The 19,780-nt window shown below is 54.0% G+C and overlaps 2 protein-coding genes across 4 annotated transcripts in view; one reads left to right on the forward strand and one right to left on the reverse strand.

Annotated features, from left to right (window-relative positions):
- Positions 1-3,444, forward strand: part of COX4I1 (cytochrome c oxidase subunit 4I1) — a 293,476-nt gene extending 290,032 nt beyond the window's left edge. For both annotated transcript variants that reach the window (XM_076052103.1, XM_032974665.2), the window contains exons 4-5: positions 723-854; positions 2,369-3,444. In XM_076052103.1, coding sequence (XP_075908218.1) covers positions 723-854; positions 2,369-2,505 — 269 coding nt within the window. In that variant the 3' untranslated portion in view covers positions 2,506-3,444. The remainder of the gene's footprint in view (positions 1-722; positions 855-2,368) is intronic.
- A 1,981-nt stretch (positions 3,445-5,425) lies between these two features.
- Positions 5,426-19,780, reverse strand: part of BCL2L2 (BCL2 like 2) — a 65,507-nt gene continuing 51,152 nt past the window's right edge. Inside the window, exons 2-3 of one of the 2 annotated variants that reach the window (XR_012929607.1) lie at positions 9,907-19,080; positions 5,426-7,113 (exon numbers count right to left, since the gene is read on the reverse strand). Coding sequence is in view for 1 of the 2 variants with exons in the window: in XM_032974643.2 (XP_032830534.1) it covers positions 18,907-19,080 (174 nt within the window). In the remaining variant the exon portion in view is untranslated. Of the gene's footprint in view, positions 19,081-19,780 lie in introns of both variants that reach the window. The other variant, XM_032974643.2, reaches the window with a different exon arrangement.

Consider the following 19,780-nt stretch of genomic DNA (forward strand, 5'->3'; position numbering starts at 1 on the left):
ATTTTTTTTAGTTAGATCGCGTAAATATAAATGTGTCGTTAATCCTGCCACCACCCGACACAGCCAATTAGTCAAGTTTGTCACGTAACCAGAACATGGCAATTCATTACTAGTACAGCACACCGGTGTGTTGGAGAGCAAATCCACAATACGTCCAATCCGAGTACGACGTTTCACCAATAAATACAACTAGCTTCATCAGGCGACAGCCAGATTTGTGGTGAAATCCTGCTGTTTCGTTCCTTAAATAGAGGGATCGATGTGATGACGTCACTTGTGAGCCCTTCACGTGTGAAGTGGGGGGATTAATGAATGCATATGAATTATAATGGGTATCTATTGCCAGTTGGCTGTGTCGGGTGGTGGCGGATTTAACGACACATTTATATTTACGCGATATCTCCCCAAAAAAACCTATATTATGGATGATATTGGTCGCGGAAGCCTACGTGTTAAACTTTTGAGATACTGCTAGCGCGAATGACTATGTAAAAATTACACGTTGTTGGGCTAAGCAGGCTTTTTATCTACGGGTGGGCGACCACCACGGGCATCGACAGGTTGCCGCGTAGGTCTTGGTGTTAAGCGACTCGGTTGCATGCAACCCAGCACTGCGACTGATTTGCTGCAGACTGCTCCCGGCTTTAAGCAGCTCCACGTTGTTCCCCCCCCCCTCCACTTCGCCCCCCCCCCCCCCCACCTCTCCCTCCCCCGGCATGCAGTGTACCGCATCATGTTCAACAAGACGTACGCGGAGATGGATCAGCCCTCGCACGAGTGGAAAACCGTGCTTGGAGCGGTTTTCTTCTTCTTCGGACTCACGGGGCTGCTCATCATCTGGCAGCGCCACTTCGGTGAGGACCCCCACCCGGCACCCTCACGCGCCCTCACGCGCTCGCACGTACCCTCACGTACCCTCACGTACCCTCACGTACCCTCACGTACCCTCACGCACCCTCACGCACCCTCACGTACCCTCACGCACCTTCACGCACCCGCACGTAGGCACGCTCACTCGGGCGGCGCTCGAGTCCTGCCCAGCACTGGGAGGACTGAACCGGATCGACCGGAACAAACCTAAAGATGTGACAAAGTGATAAATCTGTTCTGGGCCCTTGGACAATTAATCTGTTCTGAAAGTCACATGTACACCTCCCCCCCTTCCCCCCACGCTATTCCACTGGCACATTCGAGCTGAGCCCGAACCAAACCGGAATATGCTGGCCTCACGAGACATGTGACTGTGGCTTGGGGCCAGATCAAAGGCAGGGCTAAATATGCGTTCGTGGCATTTGACGTTGGTTGGTAAACCGAGGACACTGCGTCACCGCGTCACCCGCTATGGGACTCGACTCGTTCGTTGCGTGTGACGATGTTAGTCGGTGCGCTGCGGCGACGCCGCGTCGGCTGCACGCGCCTCGACTAATTATTACGTCGATTTTACACGAAGACGTTCGCGACCGAATATTTTTAATAATTCTGGCAAAATCGCCTGATGAAGCTGGTTGTAATTACCAGAGAAACGTCGTGCTCAAATTGCAAATGCTGTTGGTTTACTCTCCAACACACCGGTGTGCTGAAGTAACTAATCGTCACGTTTTGTTTACTTGACATACCTTAATAATTGGCTGTGTTGGGTGGTGGTGGTGGTGGTGGGTTTAACGACACGTTTATATTTACTCGATCTCGCCCAAAAAAAAAACACATTCTTTTGGACAATTACTCCGTGTCGGCGGCACGGTCTCCGCTTGTGCGGCGTACAAACAAACCCGGCGGCGCGCCCCATGGCGAGCTGTCTGCGCAGCCTGGGCACGGCTAGTCTGTGCCGATTTTAGTTCGGTGCGAAATAAGTTCTACATGTATGAGACCTCCTTTGCCAGAAACAAGATATAGGAATAGGTTTTACCCTTTTAACTGGCACAAAAAACTGACACCTTTATTCAAGGCATCGTGTTTGCAATAGCCACAACACAAGCAGTCAAAATGCAAACAAAAAAGACAATTCTGATAATAATAATATGCACTGTCCTTGAATTTGATTGGTCCACACCCGAGACAGCTTTTCTTAGAGCCTAGTCTCCATTGGTGTTGGAGCAGAAGATGCCAATGGAGACTAAGAAAAGCTGTCTCGGATGTGGACCAATCAAATTCAAGGACAGTGCATATTATTATCAGAGTTGTCTTTTTTCTTTGCATTTTGACTGCTTGTGTTGTGGTTATTGCAAACATGATGCCTTGAATAAAGGTGTCAGTTTTTGTGCCAGTTAAAAGGGTAAAAACCCATTCCTAAGTTCTGCATGCATACACACAGAGATGTTACGACGGCTGTGGTACATTAAACGTGCGTTGTCTTCCCCCTCCCCCGCAGTGTTTGGGCCGGTGCCGCACACGCTGTCCGAGGAGTGGGTTGCGATGTCGACCAAGAGGATGCTGGACATGCGCGTCAACCCCGTGGAGGGCTTCTCCTCCAAGTGGGACTACGAGAAGAACGAGTGGAAGAAGTGAATTGCCGACGGCGTCGCCAACACCACCCGCTCGCCAAGCTCGGCGTGCGTGCGTGCGAGTGTGCGTGTACGGGTATCCCCCATCTGTCACCACCCACTGCTAAAAGCGGACGCGGCCTGCGTCATGCCGGAGAGATGATGGGTTTCTTCTCCCCAGGCCTCCCCCCCCCCCCCTCTACCATCCACGGAGACAAAACATTTGCTGCGCTTTAAACGGAGCTGCGCTCACGCTCGCTCACTTTCGTTAACGCGCACGGGGTGGTGGTGCACTGATCGCCACCGCCGTGATGAGCACGCGGACTATTGGGTGATGCCGCTGCATTTTCCCAAAAAGGGTTGTGCACTCCTGGCTACAGCTTACAGGTTGCATGTTAACCGCGGCATTAAATTGGCGAATTTGCCGGATATAAATATTTGAATGATTTGCCCCTGTAGTTAGCCCTTGGCACAATTTATCGAGTTCATTTCATTTAGCTTTGGACTTATGGCGAAGGTGACAAATTGTAAACGTTTAATACTGTACATGTCAAGCTAACGCCGATATTGTTTTTAGCTCGCTTGCTACGCTTTCCTCGACGGAACAGCCATACAATTGGTGTAACCGAAAGGTGACAGTGTATTTATCAACTCCGCTCGTCTTGTGCTGGCAAAAAAGCATTTCGTGGTGTGCAGTGGTAGCGTGGCAAATGTGTCTCTCGTGGTGGGGGGGGGTGGGGGGGAGTGGTCTGGAAAAGTCGGTCCCTCCCAGGGACGATCCTGCACACACTGCACCTGTGCGCCAGGGTGACCACATTGCAGTGTGCGCGCGTGCGTCCCTTCATGATTGGTACACAACCATCGGCTCGAAGTCCGCTTCTGCCCACTCTTCAGATCGGGAACCGTTAACAGATGTAATATCTAAAGGAAGAATTTGTGAATAAAGCATAGCCCTTACAATGAAGTCCTCTTGTTGACCGTTTCCTTGGTTGAGTGCGAGCGCCTAGCGGGGTTCCTGGCCAAGCGTCTCCTTTGTGTTTCCCCACGCGGCGTTTTCATGGCCTTGGATTGCGTGTGTTTTGTTTGTTGGTGTGCGCGATTTTGTTGTACAGCCCTTCCGTCAAGTCCACTGATGGGGGAGGGTTTCTCCTTGTCCACAGTGTGGGAGTAATTTTATCCAGATTTACCGATTTTTACTACACCGAAACGAAACAAATGGCGGTGGTGATATATCGAGACGTTTCTTGCCAGTATCATAGAATGAAAAATAATAGGTTTCACCCTTTCTGGCAATCAAACAGGTGCCAACATGTTCAAACCAAATTATAGATACCTTTAGCAAGGCATCAAGTGTGCTCGACTCGGCTACAAATGCTCCGATACGTTGCGTTGTTACTGCTCGCCTTGTGGCGTCATCTGGTCTCACACTGGTGAAACTAGGCCATAAAGAAGGCCGTCTCTGGTGTCTCTCAAGGATAATGCATACATCAGAACGTGTTAGCTTGCATGTTCACCACAAGCACGTGCGGTTGTCGTATTGCGGTGGTGACTTTGCATTTTGAGACGTACAAAGAAAAGCCAATTCATCCTCGGCACAAGTCATGCTGACGGCCTTCAATTCGTGATGGGCATTCCAAGTGGGCACTTCCATTTAATTTCCGAAAAAGTTTTTGACGTCGCAACGACTTGGGCAAGCCTAATTTGTGGTACGATTAAAGTAGTACACTGTATTCTTGCGTGTAAATTACATTTCGTCCGGTTATCACTTAGCTCCGAAAAGCTTACATTGTAGTTATTATGAACGCAGTTTTCACCTTATTGGTCAGTCAGCTTTCCAATTTCTAATCGAACCAAACATTAAACTAATTTTCAATGGTACAGTATTTTTTTTCAAGTAGTGGTACCCCAAACTTCCGTGCTTCCCGTTTCTTCCCTTTCACACCTCCCCCCCCCCTCGCCGAACTGCACATGTTCACCTTTCATCATGCCAAGTCCGCCAATTAAATGCTAATTTTTTAATGCTAATTCCTTAGTCAAGGCACCTCGATTCCTCTCGCACAGCTTAAAGGTCGCGGTCTGAGCTTGGCTGTGTTCACTCCAGCGCTGTCCTCGAGACAGTCTGGTCCCTTCACCTGATGAAGGCTGCTTGTGTTGTGGCCGAAACGTCGTGATTTTTGTTTTATTTTTTACCTACGTGACTTTACCGAATAGAACCAAAGAGTTTGACTAATCTGCTTGAGTTGGGAGGAACGTGAGACTCGAGATGCACACCCATTGAGCAAAAATCCCAAGGACTTTTGGTTGGTCGCAACGTGCAGAGATCGCACGTGAGAGGGCAGCACGATTCTGTACAGACAGAACAGGTGGTGAGGTGTTAACTCCCTCGCCTGGTATGCAGGAGGTCGTGGGTTCGATCCCTACCGACGCCTGCTGCTGTATATTTGGAGTTTGTGTGTTTCTCTCCCCGGTGGTGTGGATTTTTCTTCGGATCCTCCGGTTTTTCCCCCTCCACATTTAGAATCAAGACGCGTTAAGAGTATTTGTGGCTGCTATAGGTTTCCAAGCTCTAAGCCACCTCGTTGAGCTATAATTTGTGATAGCCAGGTCGCTTCTGAAAAGAGAGCGACGTATCTCAGTGGGCCTCACTTGGCAAAAGAAAGGTTTTTTTTTAAATATATAGGTGGGAGTCTTCACTTTTTTTTGCCGTACTGCATTCGAGCAAGCCAGGCTCCGGCTCTTCCCAATCGTCTTCCACGGGTTGAAGGAAGTTTCATAACATGTGTGTGTGTGATCCACCAACCCCTGGGCTGCTGCCTGCACCACTGCAGGTAGCCACGTGCAGCGGTAGCCACCACTGGCGCCCGACTTCATTCAGTGTGAAAGGTGTGTACCAGTACAGCAGTGGAAATGAGAATTTGTTTTAAAAAAATGACAAACGCAGCACGCACTTTTTATTGTTTACTGTAGTCACACAGGATAGTACAATCTTACAGCAAGATAACTGTACAACTGGTTTGTATGAACAGTGTAAATACAATACAGGCGAAGGTGTTTATCACGAGAGATACAGTATTGTCAATTTGCATATGCTAAAAAAAAATTGAAAGCCTTACAAGAACTGCTTATACACACGCAGATGTAAATGCTCATTATCACGTGAACCTTAACATGACGGTACATTTTAAAATAGAGCAGTAATTCACTTATTATTGTGATCATACCTAATGTATACGATTTCATAAATTAACAAATGATTAAATATATCTACTGTTGTCGGTTCCAAACAGTGGGAGGGAAGGAAGCGAAATATGAAAAAAATATATCACCAAGCAGTCTGCGCTGGTGATAGCATCGTTAAATAGAGACAATTTCGCAATCGTAAGCGGGGAAGATTGTGGGTGTCGTTCCAATAAGATGTACACACACACATCTGGTACGTGTGTTTGAACTTCTTTCGCACCGTACGGAGCCAATTGGAGATGCGGCGGCGGCGGGGGCTGACGTGTCCTGGCATGAGGCCGCTGACGTCTTTATTTTTTTTACGAGTCGAAACGTCATTAAACCCGCGTTCTGTTCCCACGATTCGACTCTCGAGACGGCTGGAATTGCTCACAACCTCCTGACCACAAGCTCAGCTTTAGGGCCACCCCGTCATATTTGTATAACCCCCCCCCCCCCCCTTTGAGTAGAGCAGGCACGCAACGCGCGCACACACACACAGCTCCCTCCAGGCAAAACTTTTGCTTTCACACCCAAGAAACGGGAGAGCCGTGCGTCTTGTTATCCGCACAATACGGGGAGCTAAATCCCAACGCCATTGCCAAACCACAGATATGAATTGAAACTATTTTTTTTATTTTACCAGGTAAGGCCCCCAACTAAGCTAGATAGCTACTGTGTATATGGTTTTTTTTTTTTCCCCGAAGCGACCTGTCCACAAATGATAGGTCAACGAAGTGGCTCAGCACGTGGAAATGCATCGCAGCCAAATAACTCTAAAAACGCGTGACGTTGATTCTAAATGTGGAGGGAATAACCGGACAAAAATCCATGCGATCACGGGGGGGGGGGGGGGGGGACGACGCAAACTACAAATATACAGCAGGTCGTCAGGGTCGGGATCGAACCCACGAACTCTTGCATACCAGGCGAGGGAGTCAACATCTCCTAGCCATCCGCGATCTCACTTTGAGACCACAATATTCTCCCACGCGCAGAAGAAAAGAACCCCTTCCTACGTGGCCCGTTGCCTTGATCTCATTCCAAGACGAAGACGTTACTGCACAACAAACATAACAACCTGCCACAGAGAGAACAAAAAGTAAAGTGTTTACATGCACTTTAGCTGCCAGCAATACCGACGGTAGTTACAATTGACATCCTAGTCGTTGACTGACAAGAATAATAACAAGAACGAAGAGCACGATCACCGAGAGTCCGAACGCGATGGGAATTCCGAATTCGTGTGAAGTTGGTCGTCGTGGTGTGTCCTTGCGGGGAGCGGTGGCGCAGTGGTTAGCGCGCTCCACTTGCACGACGAACCCGGCGACCCGAGGTTTCGATTCCCGCCCACGCTCAACACCAACGACGATTATTTAAAAGCGGTCTTGGGCCTCCGCTAAGTCGTTTCGGCCTTAAACAAAACACACACACACACACGAGTACTTGGTGTGGTGTGTAACAAATCAGCATTGGGGAGACAAAGGCGGCCGGGCGTTGTGTGTTGGCCAACTACTACTACACCCCCTCGCGTGCCGTGCTGGCCTTTCTTCATAGGACAAGACAACAACAATGATCCCCCGTGTAGCCTTAACAGACTGTAGGGGCAAGTGCTGTTAGCGAGCACCTACGAAGGCCGGCACGGCACACGAGGGGATGGGTGGCCAGCACCACGCCCGGCCGCCTTTGTCTCCCCAGTGGCGATGTTTACCACACACCGCACCAGGTACTCATTTGAGGCCGAGTCGACCTAGGGGGAGTCCCAGGGCCGATTCAGATAACAGTGAACTGGCTGTTGGCCGTGAGCGGGAATCGAACTCGGGTTCACAGCGCACCGCGACCTGCACAGCCCCTGTCACCCTGCACCACAGCCCTTGTCACCCTGCACTACAACCCCTGTCACTCTGCACTACAGCTCCTGTCACCCTGCACTACAGCTCCTGTCACCCTGCACCACAGCCTCTGTCACCCTGCACCACAGCCTCTGTCACCCTGCACTACAGCCCCTGTCACCCTGCACTACAACTCCTGTCACCCTGCACCACAGCCTCTGTCACCCTGCACCACAGCCCCTGTCACCCTGCACTACAACTCCCGTCACCCTGCACCACAGCTCCTGTCACCCTGCACTACAGCTCCCTTCACCTTGCACTACAGCTCCTGTCACCCTGCACTACAGCTCCTGTCACCCTGCACTACAGCCCCTGTCACCCTGCACCACAGCTCCTGTCACCCTGCACCACAGCCCCTGTCACCCTGCACTACAACCCCTGTCACTCTGCACAACAGCTCCTGTCTCCCTGCACGACAGCTCCTGTCACCCTGCACCACAGCCCCTGTCACCCTGCACTACAACTCCTGTCACCCTGCACTACAACTCCTGTCACCCTGCACCACAGCACCTGTCACCCTGCACTACAGCCCCTGTCACCCTGGACCACAGCTCCTGTCACCCTGCACCACAGCCCCTGTCACCCTGCACTACAACTCCTGTCACCCTGCACCACAGCTCCTGTCACCCTGCACTACAGCTCCTGTCACCCTGCACTACAGCCTCTGTCACCCTGCACCACAGCCCCTGTCACCCTGCACCACAGCTCCTGTCACCCTGCACCACAGCTCCTGTCACCCTGCACTACAGCCCCTGTCACCCTGAACTACAGCCCCTGTCACCCTGCACTACAGCTCCTGTCACCCTGCACTACAGCCACTGTCACCCTGCACTACAGCCCCTGTCACCCTGCACTACAGCTCCTGTCACCCTGCACTACAGCCACTGTCACCCTGCACTACAGCTCCTGTCACCCTGCACTACAGCTCCTGTCACTCTGCACCACAGCTGCTGTCACCCTGCACTACAGCTCCTGTCACCCAGCACCACAGCTCCTGTCACTCTGCACCACTCACAATCTCCTCCTCCTTACCGCGAGGCTCGCCGCACGAGCGACATCTCTCTTCGCACAGGGAGCTCTTGGAGATGTTTAGCTAACTCTACACCATGCTCGCTAGATGCCTCCAAAGGAGGTGGCGGTAACCCGCACTCTACCCCACCGCATGCGACCTGCCGATCGACTCCTGAAGTCACTTTAAATCTCTCTTATTTTCACCCTTCCGATTAACGACGCTTCAAACTCGTATCGAAACAGCACTGGCGGGGTGCGGGGGGGGGGGGCAAGACTCCCCAGGTGTCGCCGTTTGTATCTCTGGGCGTCACCATCGCGGATTCGCCGTTAGAAAACCCTCCGCCGACCGAAGCAGTCAGTAGCGGGCACACGGGCTGCCTGCCCCCGCTGCTGTGCCAGGCGGCAGGGGGAGGTCGTGCCGGGGAGGTCGTGCCGGGGAGGTCGTCTCAGGGAGGTCGTGCCGGGGGAGGTCGTGCCGGGGGAGGGAGGTCGTGCTGGGGAGGTCGTGCCGGGGAGGTCGTGCCGGGGAGGGAGGTCGTGCCGGGGAGGTCGTCTCAGGGAGGTCGTGCCGGGGAGGTCGTGCCGGGGAGGTCGTGCCGGGGAGGGAAGTCGTCTCGGGGAGGTCGTGCCGGGGAGATTGTCCCAGCTGCAGCGGAGAGCGGGTTAGGCATCTGGCGCGGATCAGCGGCTTCGCGTTCAGCGACGGATCAACGGGGTCACACTCTCATGCTAGGTCCCACGTGTGCTGGACTGCTAGGCTAAAATATTTTATTTTTATTTTATCTTACCAGGTAAGGCCCCTTTGAGTAATTGCAGATCTTTTTGTATCAGCGACCTGGCTATCGCAAATGATAGCTCAACGAAGTGGCCTTAGGTCCCGTGGAAATTTAAGGCAGCCAAATGCTCTGAGCGCGTAAAACTTGATTCTCAATGCGGAGGGAAAATCCGGAGGATCCGGAGAAAAATCCTCACATGGGGGAGAGTGGTGGGACAGACACGCCGCGCAAACTACACACGTACAGCCCTTGTGGCATCGCACCTGCCGGCAATCAGCTTTACTGCTGTAAGAAGATTGTTTTTGTTTCTGTTAATTAACTCTATGGGTTTTAGGGCCTCAAGCGAAAACAAGCAAATACCGCGGTCATTTGCAAATATTCACTGTACGGATAGGTATATATCAGCAGTTCTCGCACACACGGATTCCACGCAGTTGTGGGTTTTCAGCAATTCGACGATCCACTTGCTCCGGTTAAGGCTGCTCCCCCGTATCATACTGGTCGTCGTAGGGGGCTGTGTCATCGTACCTCACACCACGCTGGTCAGCGCATGTGGGCAAGGCGCGGTTCAGGTTCCACCTCGCCACCACCGACGTTGGCAGTGGCCAGGGATCGAACTCGGGTCGCCGCGTTGTCCACAGCGCAGTTGCGCTCAATCACGCCGCCGCCACCACCACCACCATTGGCGCTCTCCAGAATGAATCACCAACCTGCACTGACCAGCACGGTGAAGTATGGTCACACCAACACCCCCCCCCCCCCTCCCACCTCCAACTGACACACCGTAGGGCGGCCTTCATCCTTCATCCAGCAGCGGATTAACAAAGACCGGCATATTGACGAGGCTCTGTTTAATCAAGCTACGGAGTTGCTACATTGCTACATTCGCAAGGGCTTGGCAAGATTTTTTTGTTTTGTTAAACAGAGCCACTATATATTTAAATCTTCCTGCACTAATGTCAACGGCCACCGGCATGTCGGGTAGGGTGCAGCTTGCCTGCTGCCAGCCCATTTGGTACCACCCGGGTTGGCGGGTCGCAAGGGGTTCGCGTAACCTCTCCGCGCGGAACCCGGTCCAGGGGGTGGGGGGCTTTCCCCCCCCCCCCCCCCGAGCGCTCTGGTTTCTCTCAACACACGCAAAACATTTTAAGTCCAATAGGGACTGGCCAAACGTGCCCCAATGTAGCGGGGAACCTCCCCAAACGAGGTCCCTTGGAGAGACGCGGCTTGGACATGGCCATTTATGAATTTAAGCAATAAGAGAGGAACGTATCGAGAGCCCGCCCATAGCCTCTAACTGCAGGCGACGGACTCATAGTGGGGGGGTCTTTAGACGGTACACGGGGGATGGGCTCATAGTGGGGGGGGTCTTTAGACGGTACATGGGGGTCGAGCTCATAGTGGGGGGGGGTCTATCAACGGTACACGGGGAACAGACTCATAGTGGGGGGTCTTTAGACGGTACACGGGGGTCGGACTCATAGTGGGGGGGTCTATAAACGGTACACGGGGGTCAGACTCATAGTGGGGGGTCTCTAGACGGTGCACGGGGGACGGAACTCGCCAGCGGCTCGAGGGAAGGTTGCTGGTTGCCACGGATCGTGGACGTACGTTGTTCCCCGCCATGCCGCTGCTGCGTTCTGCCCCCCCCCCCCCCCCCTCCACCGTTTGTTTTGCTCTCCGCGCTTGAAATCAACGCGGTCACAACAAACCCGCAGCGGTTAGCGACAAAAATATGAAAAATGTTCAAAGTTACGTTCTTTTCGCAAAGGGAATCGGTGGGGGGCGAGGCGGGGGGGGGGGGGAGGGGGGGGCACGCGGCCGTTCAAACCTCGTGCGCCGGACCACGGCTCGAAACGTGAAACTCGCGGGGAGGCCACGTGCTTAGGGCTTGGCCTGGTGGCAGCCCAGGGCGAGCTGCCAGTGCCTCCCACCGTGTGACCAGGGGAAGCGTGAATGTTACAGATGGCAGACGGCAAAGCACCCACGGGGAAAGCGAGGGCCTGGGGGGTGGGGATGGGGGGGGGGGGCCGCAAGTGACTTTTTTTTTTTAAAACTTCGGTCGGTGCCACCACAGGAGGCGGCAAAATTGGAGTCGTACCAACGTCTGTAAATCGCGATGTAAAAGCGAGCTAGGCGATAACCTTATCGAACAAGTGTGTCATCACACAGAAACTGCTATCACTAAATAAACCAAACTATTATTTTACAAAGGTAAGGCCCACTGAGCTAGATAGTCACTTTTCAGAAACGACCTGGCCACAATTGATAGCTCAACTTAGTGGCTGATAACCATGTGGGCATTTATGGCAGCCAAATTACTCGAAACACATTGCTCATAAATGTGGGGGGAAAAAACCCGGAGGAGCCAGAGAAAAATCCACGTGACCACCAGGGAGAGAGAGAACATGCAATCTCAACCTCCTGAATACCAGGCGAGGGAGTTAACATCTCGCCACCATGGCACCCCCGGATTATTTTCTGCCACCTGTAGAACGGAATTCTGCCGTGGCCGAACAGACTACAGGCCTCGGCACAGCCATACACTCCCACTATATACTCCTGACGCGGTTATCTTGCTTGACCACATGACTGTGAAATCGTGGTTGTTGCTCTGCATCTAAATCAGCCGCCATACGAAAGAAAAAAAAAGGCACAGCTTCAGCCGCGTCCCTGAGAAGCCACTTTACATATTGTTGTACAATACCTCCCCCCCCCCCCCCACCACCAGAATGCATAATACCAGCACTGAAGCGTCACACGCTGTACAAAAACACAAAATTTGAGCCCAAAAGCAATTACGATAGCGAGACAATATTACACAACTCCACACAAAAAGATAACTTAAATATTTGGAATCTTACACGTGCGTGCGACGACAAAAGAGTGGGGTGGGGGGGGGGGGGAGACAAGCAATGCCTCATTCAAGTAAAGCCGTAACATCGTTTAAATTTTTACATAATTAACATTTCCTCGTCCTCCCGCACGCGGCGTTTTTTGGTTGCCACTCGCCCGCCTATTTTCGGGCCGAGGATGTCCCAAAGAGCTGCCGCGATCGTAACGTTTGGCGGCATTTTGGCGGAACTGCCAGCGGGCCCCGCCCACTACTGGACACCTGTGAAGGGGAAAAAAAAAAAGAAGAGCTTCGTAGCTCATCGGATTCCTCCGGGAAAAAAAAAAACAAAGATTCTGATGATTCTTGAGCGTGTAATTCGGCCAACGAACTCGGGCCTCCTGTGCTCGTTACGGATCAGGCACGGTTTACAGCGAATCCGCAAACGTTGCACAAGCATACAGCACGGGCACTTGACCCCTCGGCAGTTGCAAGGTCGCGAGTTAATTTTGGTCCATCATTTCATGCCGGGGGAGATCGATTAAGTGCAGCACACGACTTCGTGGGACGCAGCAGCGAGACTGAGCAAGGGCGGCAGCGGTAAACGCACCGCCTACTCTAGGCGGGAGGTCAGGAGCGAATCTGGTCTTGTGGGAACGTGGAATTTCCAATTGCCGGCCTCGGCCTTGGACGTCGAATTTTAAAACACCGCTGAGCGCGAGTACGCCAGGTCACGCCGACTGCCCAAACGCTTTCTCAATGGCCTGCGAGTGCGAGCCCGAGCCTCCTTGTTGTCATCGTCATCGTTGTTGTCACGGTTACGCGAGCAAAGAATCAGAAGCGCGCGCTCTATCCCGGACTTTAGGTTTAGCCGGCCGGAGACCCGTTACAGTATAAACGCTCGTTTAAACCACGAGAGCACGACGCAACGGAGAGCGAGAAAGGGAGAGCCAGAGGGAGAGAGAGCTTTCAAAAAAATGAGCCCCGGCGCCAAGAGGCGAGCCACTCCCCGAAGATCCCCTTCGTCTCTACCGGCGCATTCGAGGCACGCCGGAGCTGCAGGGCCCTCACGGTAACCGTGGGGTGGTTTTCGGCCCCCCCCCCCCCCATCACGCCACGCTGGCTATTTGGCACGCCGAAGCAGGAATCCCAAACCGTTGTGCTCCGTCGGCTATCGCAAGAAGACATCCCGAGTCTGGCTCAAGGGGCGGGGGGTGGCGGGAGAGAATGTCAACGAATTATTAAAATCTTGGCGAGATGTTGGTGGAGGACGCGTTGTCGCAGTGCTACTCGCGGTGTTCGCACGTAGAACTTCTTTCGCGCCGTACGTAGCCAACCGTGCCGAGCGGGAGGCGCGTCGTGGCGAGCGAATCGGCGCGCCTTTGGTTTTTCAAGCGCAGACTCCCGCCTACGCTCGCTCCGTTCGCACGAGACCCCCGCTCCCCCTCCGCCATCGCCACCCGCGTGGGTGCTCGAGAGAGCCGGGGGGGGGGCGGTTTTATTTTCCTGACGCCGAGTTAAAGATTTGCCGACCGAGTGAGGGCACGCGCGTTCGCGGATAATATCTCTCCTTACTTTACCAGCAAAACAACGCACTATGCGCAACGTATCCATGTCACTCCGATGCAGTAATGTTGCCCCCTTCTCGCTTGGATTCATTTTTTTTTCTTCACACTTGTCGTTCGTTCCCCTCCGTTCACCATAAATATACGTTATACTGCATAGCATATAGAGACGACATTGTTTAGAGTTACATGTTTTATAGCTGCCGCGATGTTAAATAACATTTTTTTATGTACAAAGTAACATTTTGTACACTAATGTTTTCATAGGTCGTTGTTTGCGTTGGTAAACATGTTTTTTTTTTTTTGAACGATTACATTTTGCCAAAAAAGTATTCCCAACAGGAATTGAGGCGAAACGACAGTACAACAATAAATAATGCATCACCTCGCATTTCAGCATGGCATCGCGAAGACTAGACTAACAAGCGGTGAACGTCGCGAAATTGAAATCCCGGCCGAGGGGCAGACTCTGCACACCATCGCACGCCCAAACGACTACAGTGCTCATTTGCGGGGAAAGTCGCGACAGTTGGCCGCCTTCTACAGAAACTCTCCAACCCCCCCCCCCCACCCCCGCCATGGGAATGTGGAATTTCCACCACTGGCTCCGGGAGAGAGAGAGAGGGGGGGGGAGGGAAGGGGGAAGACTGTTGCACATTGACCGCATTAAATATAGATCATTTCTTCCGTTAGCTGCCTCTCTGCGACGACAATTCAACGTGAACGATTCCCCGTTCCGTCTGACAACCAAGTGGGGGGTTCACGGTTGCCGAACATCGCGCGCCCCCTGGCGTGCACATTTTTTTTTTTTAAAAAGGCTTCTTTCGTCTCGTATGACACGAGGGACGGCGAGCTTTCAGAGTGCTTCGCTCGTTTGTGAACCCTCTTCCTCCGGGCCCAGCAGGAGTTTTTCATGGACCTGCGCACCCCTTCCCCCTCTCCGCGTTGTCCTCGCAGTCGGGACTCCGCGAGGTGTGGCACGGCGCTTGCTTTGCGTCACGGGCGCTGCGCTCGCACGGAATAACTTCCGTCGTGCATTGGTTATGCAAGCTGCAAAACGATCTCGACCCCATTATATATTTCCCCCCCCCCCCCACGACACCCCCCGTCACACCACGTGAAATCCCGTGGGCGCGCACCGAGGAGAGCGATTTTGATTTTAGTTATTTTTGTTGTTTTGTTTTTTTTAAACTTTTTACACGTCTTAAAAAAAAAAACGCACAGCCCACTCCGGCCCATTTAGAAAACAAAAAAAAAGGGGGGCACCGTGCACCTCGCGGGGACGAGCGAGGGAACGTGGCGCCCACACGTACTGGCGAAATCATTTTGAGAGTCACACCGACGCTTTTGACAATCCACGCACGAGTACGCCCCCCCCCACTCCCTGCTGGTTCATCGTTACTGGCCGCCGTTAAAGTCCCCGGCAAGGGTTTGGTGGTGGTGGTGGAGGAGGAGGCGTCAGCAACGTCGTCCACCGTCGCGACATAATACGGGACGCCCCGCCTTCCCCAAACCCCACTGCCCGCCCCCCCTCCTCTCTCTCACCCGAGAGGAAAATCCTCAGAGCAGCCGTTCTTTTTGACGGAGCGCGCACGCTTAGTTTGTGCAGTTCAGTGGATTTAATGTCTCTGGGAAACACAACGGCATGAGTCGAGGGCCACCATGAGGGCCCATCGTGAGGGCCACTGTGAGGCCCACCGTGAGGGCCCATCGTGAGAGCCGTCGTGAGGGCCCATCGTGAGAGCCGTCGTGAGGGCCCATCGTGAGAGCCGTCGTGAGGGCCCATCGTGAGGACCCATCGTGAGGGCCCATCGTGAGGGCCCATGGTGAGACCCGCCGTGAACCGCTGCCGTTTGCTGGAAGGTGACGCCGCTGGGACATGACGGCAATATGGCGGGTGCTCGGCGTGCCGCGTGGTCACCCCGATGACCGGCTCGCGATTGCGGCCTTCCGTGCGGATTAACCGGGCGACGCACGCACGCACGATTGCGCGACCGCCCGCTCGGTCCGCCGTCTCGCTGTGGATCGGTGGGTGGCTTCCAGGCCGTGTGGTTCGACGCCACGCCCGACGTCGCGAGCGGGGGACGTGTCCGTCGATGGTCCGGAGCTCGAAACCAGCGGCAGAGGCATGGCCCGTCTTCTCACGGAGGTCTCGGGAGCGCGGTGCACGGGCGGCGAGCGGCGCGCGCTGCTACCGCGTCCCGTCGGCGTTAGCGCCAGCACCGGTTTCGGCGGCAAAGTTATTATTATGACAAATATGAAAATCCAGAGAGGCCTTAAAGAGCTCCCGGGCGTTCGTCTCCGGCTGTCGCGACGGACTCGACGCTGGCAGGATCCCATAACGGTGAAACGACATCGTTTGTGTTTGACGTGGATTGGTCCGTTTCATAGAGCGCTACTCGCTAACAGCATGTGCCCGTCTGTTAAGGCCGCACACGGGAGGGGTCTTTTAGCGAAAAGTTCGCGACGTCAGGTTTTGACGCTTGTGCATCGTGGGAAAAAAATAAAATCCCTTGGCTGAGAAAGAGCAAAACGCTTAAAACCACCACAACAAGAGTCAAGTCCTAAAACTCAACGGTAAAAAAAAACCACCGTCAGCTCCCGCCAACGTCCAGCTTCAATAGCCGCTCGACAATGCACGGGTGGGCTTGCGCCATTAAACACCGGAGGGAGCCACACGTCGATGGCCGCGAGGGTCACTGGGCAGCACGTGGACAGCTTTCTCCCCTCTCGCTGCGCGCGTGGATCATTACAAATGGCATCGATTAACACATTTGTCATCTTTTAAAACAACAAAAAAAACTTACATTTTCAAAACTACTATTTCGTATCGCAATCATCGCGCACTCCAGGCGACCCCTTCTCCCACCGTTGAGAGACGTTAATTATTATTATTGTTATCAAGGTGGAACTGCATCGGTCAACCCACTGGGACGTGCGGTGTGACCGCAGTTCGAGAGGGCCGCCACAGTAAAGTTGCGCGATTGCCGGGCAATGTGGAGAGACCGGCGTGGCTGCTGCCCCCTTGCGTCACGTGGCCCCATCAACGCCACTTAGCGCCTGCCGCCCGTGACCAACAGCGCTAGCGGTTCACAGCTAGCCCCCTCGAGTCTCGACAGCTGCCCCGCGCTCATGCCGCTGCCGCTGGAGAGAATGACCTTAACTGGAAGAGGTGGAGGAGGTGGAGGGCTCTAAAATGACATTTGGCCTACTCTTCCACGCTGGCTGGATGTCTTGGGAATGCCCACACTCTTTACCCCACCGCGCGCGAGCTACTTAATCAGCTACTTAATCAGCTAACTGGAGTTGTTGCCGTTTAGATCGCTTCGTCGACAAGAGACGGAAGGTTTTAAGAAACCTGCACTGTCGTTTCAACTGACGCGCCGGAAGAACAAATGGAACCGGCGCTCTGAAGAAGGGTCATTGCCCGAAACGTTGCCGATTTTATTTATAATTTACACCACAGCGTTGGTTGACAAATGCGTCGAGTTTTGGTTTGTCGATTATTGCTTGTTCAACAACTCCATTACGTCATTAAGTCCCCGATACTTCCTATGGAAGGCCAGTTGACCAAAATGCCAACAGATCCCTTTTGTCAAAGCGGCTTCCAAATAAACCCCATCAACTGCTCGGGATTAAGCTGCTATTCATTGTTTAAGGGCACCGAAGCGGCAAGTCCAGAATTTCGTAGAAGCTTAATTTCGTCTCTTGCCGGTAATGACATCCCAGGCCTATCCATGTCCCTTTTCTGTGGTGCAATCGCTCACCGTAAACCAACACCCCCTCACCCACCCCCACCGTGCCGGTGACATCGGCGATGATGGCTCCGGTCTGGGAGCGGGCGGGAGCGGCGAGGCAGCACGCCGGATTCTTTTTTTTTTTTGACCTCGGCAGAGATGTGATAAGAGTGGCCACGTAAAAAAAAAATTAAAACCGATTTCAATTTCCCCCTCGCCCCCGCCACCCCCCCACCCCGTTTTACTTTGAACATCTCTTAGATAATTAAAACAAAATAAATAAATAAACATGGCCCCGACCGAGCGCTCGCCGCCGAATACTGATAATGCACGCGGGCGCCCGCACGGCCGCCCGCACGGCCGCCCGCACGGCCGCGTCATCTCACCGCTGTCGTGCCGTCGCTGATTGAGCACCCCCCTCCCCAACGTTTTGACGGCGAACGCTCGCCAATCAAACCCCCCCGACCGCCTCGCCCCGACGCAGCGTTCCGTCTCCCCCACCTAACCCCCCCCCCCCCCCATTCCTTGCGTTAATTACACCGGGGGGGGCCCTAGCACCCACGAGCCGCGGCACTTAAAACTTTATCCGTAATGCCCGTGACAAACGTGAGCTCCGTGCCAATGGCTTACGAATCGCAGCTCCCTCAACTGCTAACTTATTTCTGCAATGACCTCTAACCTCTAATCTTAGCTCTAAACACTCCCCCCCCCCCCCCCAACGTATCCAACTCCCACCATCACCAAAGCCTAACGTCTCGGCAAGCCTCATCCCCAACTCGTACGTCTAATGTTAAAAAAAGCCGTGACGACCGATCGCTAAACGCTTAACCCTACCCACGAATTCACACTCGCTCTTTCTTAACCTTTCCTTCCTCAGAAAAAAGAAAACCCCCAACCCTAAAGGTTGGCCGCCCATTGCCGAGCCGAACCAACGAAATGCACCATCGGTGTTCTGCCTGCCAGGCTCCAAACGTCGGTGCTACCGTTCCTTGAGGGCAGCGGCGGCGTCGGCAGCGGTGGCGGGAGTTGCAGCGGTCAGCGTGGCCGGTGGTATCGGTGGCTGTTGTTGAGGATGTGGATACGGCGGCGGTGGTGGCCGTGGTGGTTGAGGTGACCGGTTGTTAAGGTGGCGGGTTGCAGTGGAAACAGTTGCGGTAGGAGGAGGTGGTTGAGGAGGTGCCTTTGGGTGGTTGAGACGTTGGTTTGGGTGGCTCAGCAGGTGATTTGCGATGGTTGAGGTGGCCGGTGGTGGTGCTTGAGCAGGAGTTGAAGGTGGTGGTGGTGGAGGTCCTTGAAGCGATGGAGGCGGTCGATGGTGGAGGTGCTCGAGGAGCCGGCGCCGACGATGGTGGCGGCTCGAGGCCCGCGCGGACGGCACGAGGCCGGGCCCGCGTCACTTGTGCACATTGAAGAGGGCCCCGACGGTGAGGCAGGCCCCGACGGCCGCCAGGCCCGTGATGACCGTCTTCAGGGAGGGCCACACCAGCGGCTCGTCGTCGTTGGCGCCGTGAAGGCGTCGCCGGGCCAGCCCGCCCCCGCGCGCGCCGTACAGCGACACAAAGGAGTCCTGACACGTGCACGGACACACGCACGCACAGACGCACGCGGGTTACTACCGGGAAGAGAGCGGCGCGCACACACACCCTGCTGGGTAGACAGTGGTGGTGGCTGCTTAAATGGGGAGAGGCCAATGGACGTAGTTCACAGGTCCCCCAATGTAGCTTCTAACAGACTGTCTGGGGGGGGGCAAGTGGTGTTAGCGAGCAGCTATGGAGGGCCGGCACGGCACACAAGGGGGGGGGGTGGGCGGCCAACACCACGCCCGGCCGCCTTTGTCTCCCCAGTGGCGACGTTTACGACACACCGCACCAAGTTCTCATTTAAGGCTGGGGCCATGCGAGCGGGAGGCCCAGGGCCGGTTAAGACAATCGCCGCCAGTGCTGGTGGTGAACCGAGCTCGGCTCGCCGGGCTCGTAGGCAGGCACGCTAACTGCTGCGCCACCCGCCGTTACCCAGAGAGGGAGGGAGGCGCGTACGAGGTGAGGTACGCACGTGTCGTAGAGATGCGCACACACGCACGAGCTCACCGAAGCGGACCATACATCCGGGGCTTAACAGACATTCAGAACTTTGATTTAAAGCTTTCGTGACTGCAGGGATTCATATTCTTGGTTCTTTCGGTAAAGTCACCACGTAGAAGGGAAACAATAAAATATATAAAACAATAAAATTCTCACGAATGCAACACAAGCAATCATCATCATGAT

The sequence above is a fragment of the Petromyzon marinus genome, chromosome 54 (genome assembly GCF_048934315.1).
Source record: "Petromyzon marinus isolate PM22_M1 ecotype Great Lakes invasive population chromosome 54, UKy_Petmar_22M1.pri1.0, whole genome shotgun sequence".
NCBI classification, from domain to species: Eukaryota; Metazoa; Chordata; class Hyperoartia; order Petromyzontiformes; family Petromyzontidae; genus Petromyzon; species Petromyzon marinus.